This window comes from Peromyscus eremicus, chromosome 2 (assembly GCF_949786415.1).
Source record: "Peromyscus eremicus chromosome 2, PerEre_H2_v1, whole genome shotgun sequence".
NCBI classification, from domain to species: Eukaryota; Metazoa; Chordata; class Mammalia; order Rodentia; family Cricetidae; genus Peromyscus; species Peromyscus eremicus.
The window spans coordinates 149,483,016-149,486,571 of record NC_081417.1 but is presented as its reverse complement, the minus strand read 5'-3'; the positions used below and the strand labels follow the sequence as shown (position 1 = coordinate 149,486,571).

At 62.1% G+C, this 3,556-nt stretch overlaps 1 protein-coding gene across 1 annotated transcript; it reads left to right on the top strand.

Annotated features, from left to right (window-relative positions):
• The first annotated feature begins 1,548 nt into the window (after nt 1-1,548).
• Fam43b (family with sequence similarity 43 member B) lies at nt 1,549-3,316 on the top strand. Its single transcript, XM_059256217.1, has one exon. The coding sequence runs from the start codon at nt 1,953-1,955 to the stop codon at nt 2,943-2,945; it is 993 nt and encodes a 330-aa protein (XP_059112200.1). The 5' UTR covers nt 1,549-1,952; the 3' UTR covers nt 2,946-3,316.
• Nucleotides 3,317-3,556: the final 240 nt, after the last annotated feature.

The window sequence follows — 3,556 nt, the reverse complement described above, 5'->3', positions numbered from 1 at the left end:
ATGAGGCAGACTGGGAATGGAATGGGGGCTCTCCAGGTGCAGCCTGTCTTAAATTCTCTGGTAGGAGGAGCTGCCAGGCAAAAGGCAAGGATAATTGGGGTATTCTTTTTTCTTTTCTTTTCTTCTTCCTCCCTCTCCCCAACCACCCATCCCCTCTCTGAGGCAGGAGCTTACTATGTAGACCAGGCTGGCCTCAAACTCACAAAGATCAGCCTGCCTCTGCCTCCCCAGTGCTGGGATTACAGGCGTGCACCACCACGCCCTGATCATTCACCACACACACACACACACACACACACACACACACACACACACACACGGGGATTCACAGTCTTGCCACTGTGCCTACATACGTTGCACAGAGTTTGGCTTGGTTTTGAACTCAGCCAGGATCAGCCGGAGCTCATTTGGAATCTGGAGGGTACCTCCATGTGACCTATCCCCAGGACCCAATGAAAGAACCGTGTTGACAGTAGAAAGCCTAAAGGCAATGGGCTCTTGGACCCACATGAGAGCCCTCCAGGAATTCTGGGAGCCTGAGGAATTTAACAAACTCAGAAAAAGGGAATACCTGTCTTGCCAAGTAGGACTGTTTTCCAGTACTCTAGACCACCTCCCCAGTAAGAACCAGTCACTCCCCAGGGGATGGAGCTGAGTGCTTAGACCCTTTGCAGCAGAGGGACAAAGGTTGTAGGGAAGGGCCAGCTCTGGGGTCACTGGGATCTGAAGGGACCCGTCTCCTTCCAGCCTTGTGACCCTGGACTGCCTGTCTGGAGGATTTGAAGAGATAGTGAGTGCTGAACACCTGGGGACCTCAGAAGGCATCTCTGCAGATAGGGCATTCGTTATCTGTTTAATCTTCAGAGAGGCTGCACTTTGACCAAGGGAAAAGCTTTTCTGCTGCAATTCCCACAGACTCAGATCTGCCCTGGAAACCCCTCCCCACCACTAAAAATCCTCTCCTCGCTTCTGTCCTGACCACTAGCCGCTGGTATTGCGGTATGACCAGTCCCTCAGCTCAGGGGAAGCGGCCTGGCCCACGACCTTGGAGGAACCTGGGAGAAAGCTTCACCAAACGACAGTACTTTTCCACTGCACTGCGCGGCCACCTCAGCAGGCTTTGTGCTGTGCAGAGAAGAGGCAAAGGGCACCAGGCCGGCCCCAGCAGGAACCCACCCCAAATCTCCGCTCTGAGATGGGAGTAGTAGGGTCGCTCTGTGGGTGAGGGGCAGCAGGCAGGAATCCTAGAAAGAGGAGGGGCTCTCCCTGGGAGCCCGGAGCCCACGAGTGAGGCTGGTGAAATTTGCATCCGTAAATCCCTCCGCAATGTTCTGGGGGATTCCCACTCCGTAGCCACCCCTCTACTTTCCATCCTTCCAAAGATAAAGCTTAAAACAGTTCCAGCCCGCCGGTGCTGGGTCTTGGGAAGCTCGAGTCTGCGTGCGTGGGGGGGAGGGGGAAGAAAGGGAGGGGACAAGAGAGCTAGCGGTCCCGCCCGGTGATGTAGGCAGCCCAGGGAGGTGGAGCCGCGACGCCTGAAGGAGTTCCCACCGCAGCCGTGCTCTAGGTCTACCTCATCCACTACCAGCCCCTGCTCCAGAGACGTCCCTGCCGCCGCCCGATGGGCGGTAGGGACCGTGGCAACCCCCCACCCCCATATTCGGACCTGGGGGACATCCTTTGCTCCAGACCCCTGTCCCTTCTTGCTTCCCAGACGGCTGGAGTCATTCCTTGGGGAAGCTGTTTCGGGCCGATCAGCCGCCGCACGGGCATCTCGGCTGGGCACCGGGCATCTATGAAGCCAGCCCTGCCGGACACTGGACATCACGCAACGACTGTCTCCGGCCTCCACCCAGCTTGTCGCGAGTCCTGGGCGGTGGGCTTCTAAGCTCCTTTGGCCTCCCCAGGACGCGGGTGAGCTCCCCACGCTCCTAGCCCTTGGGGCCGCCGCGATGCTGCCCTGGAGACGGAACAAATTTGTGCTGGTGGAGGACGAGGCCAAGCGCAAGGCGAAGAGCCTGAGCCCCGGGCTCACCTACACGTCGCTGCTCTCCAGCTTCCTGCGCTCCTGCCCGGATCTGCTACCGGACTGGCCCCTGGAGCGTCTGGGCCGCGTATTCCGCAGCCGGCGCCAGAAAGTGGAGCTTAACAAGGAGGACCCCACCTACACCGTGTGGTACCTGGGCAACGCCGTCACCCTGCACGCCAAGGGCGACGGCTGCACCGACGACGCCGTGGGCAGGATCTGGGCGCGCTGCGGGCCGGGAGGGGGCACGAAGATGAAACTGACGCTGGGCCCGCACGGCATCCGCATGCAGCCGAGCGAGCGCAGTACCGGGGGTTCCGGGGGTCGCAGGCCGACGCACGCCTACCTGCTGCCGCGCATCACCTACTGCGCGGCGGACGGGCGCCACCCGCGCGTCTTCGCCTGGGTCTACCGCCACCAGGCGCGCCACAAGGCCGTGGTGCTGCGCTGCCACGCCGTGCTGCTGGCGCGGGCTCACAAGGCGCGCTCCCTGGCTCGGCTGCTCCGCCAGACCGCGCTGGCGGCCTTCAGCGACTTCAAGCGGCTGCAGCGGCAGAGCGACGCGCGCCACGTGCGCCAGCAGCACCTCCGCGCGGGGGGCGCTGCCGCCTCGGTACCCCGCGCCCCACTGCGCCGCCTGCTCAACGCCAAGTGCGCCTACCGGCCTCCACCCAGCGAGCGCAGCCGCGGGGCTCCGCGGCTCAGCAGCATCCAGGAGGAGGACGAGGAGGAGGATGCGGAGGAGGAGGACTCCCGGGACAGCGAGGGAGGAGCCCTGCAGCGCGAGCGGCCCGAGGTGCTCAGCCTGGCCCGGGAGCTGAGGACGTGCAGCCTGCGGGGCGCCCCGGCGCCTCCGCCGCCCGCGCAGCCCCGCCGCTGGAAGGCAGGCTCCAGGGAGCGGGCGGCCCAGGCTCGCTGAGAGCGCAGGGCTAGGACTCGGGCCCTAGACCCGGCCCAGCAGACTGACCAGGACTCTAACCCGGCCCTGCCCGCTTCCGCCCCCCTGGTCCCTGGCCTGCCGCCCTTGCGGTCTCTGTAGTGGTCGCCTTGCTCCTCATCCTAGCTCAGGGTGAAGCCGGATATGCCCTTGATTATTAGGGGTGGAGAGGAGTCCACATCTCCCCACACTGGGAGTTTCCCTGGTCCTCCACTGTGGAATTGCCCCCACGCTTTATGCCAGGTCTCCCCACAGACCAACTTGCTCTCTTCCAAAACAGCCTCTCAGGAGAAGGGGAAATGTTTGCGGGAACCCTGGAGGGTGGGTTTTGAACCCAGGACCCCGTCTAGGGTAGGAGTAATGGTCCTGCCCTTGGTCTCTTATTCCCTGTGTTAAGAACACCCTGGGGAGATTTCAGATAAGGAAGAGAATGGAGTGGGTGGGGAGAATTGAGGAGAGCCCCACCGAGGACTCCCACCTGGGACCATACACACAGGGAGGAATTCTTGGTCATACTCTTTACCCTTTGGAAGGCTCCTGACACTTCACTGCTCTGCCTGTGAAAGGGACTGGGATGGTCCTGTCTACGTGCA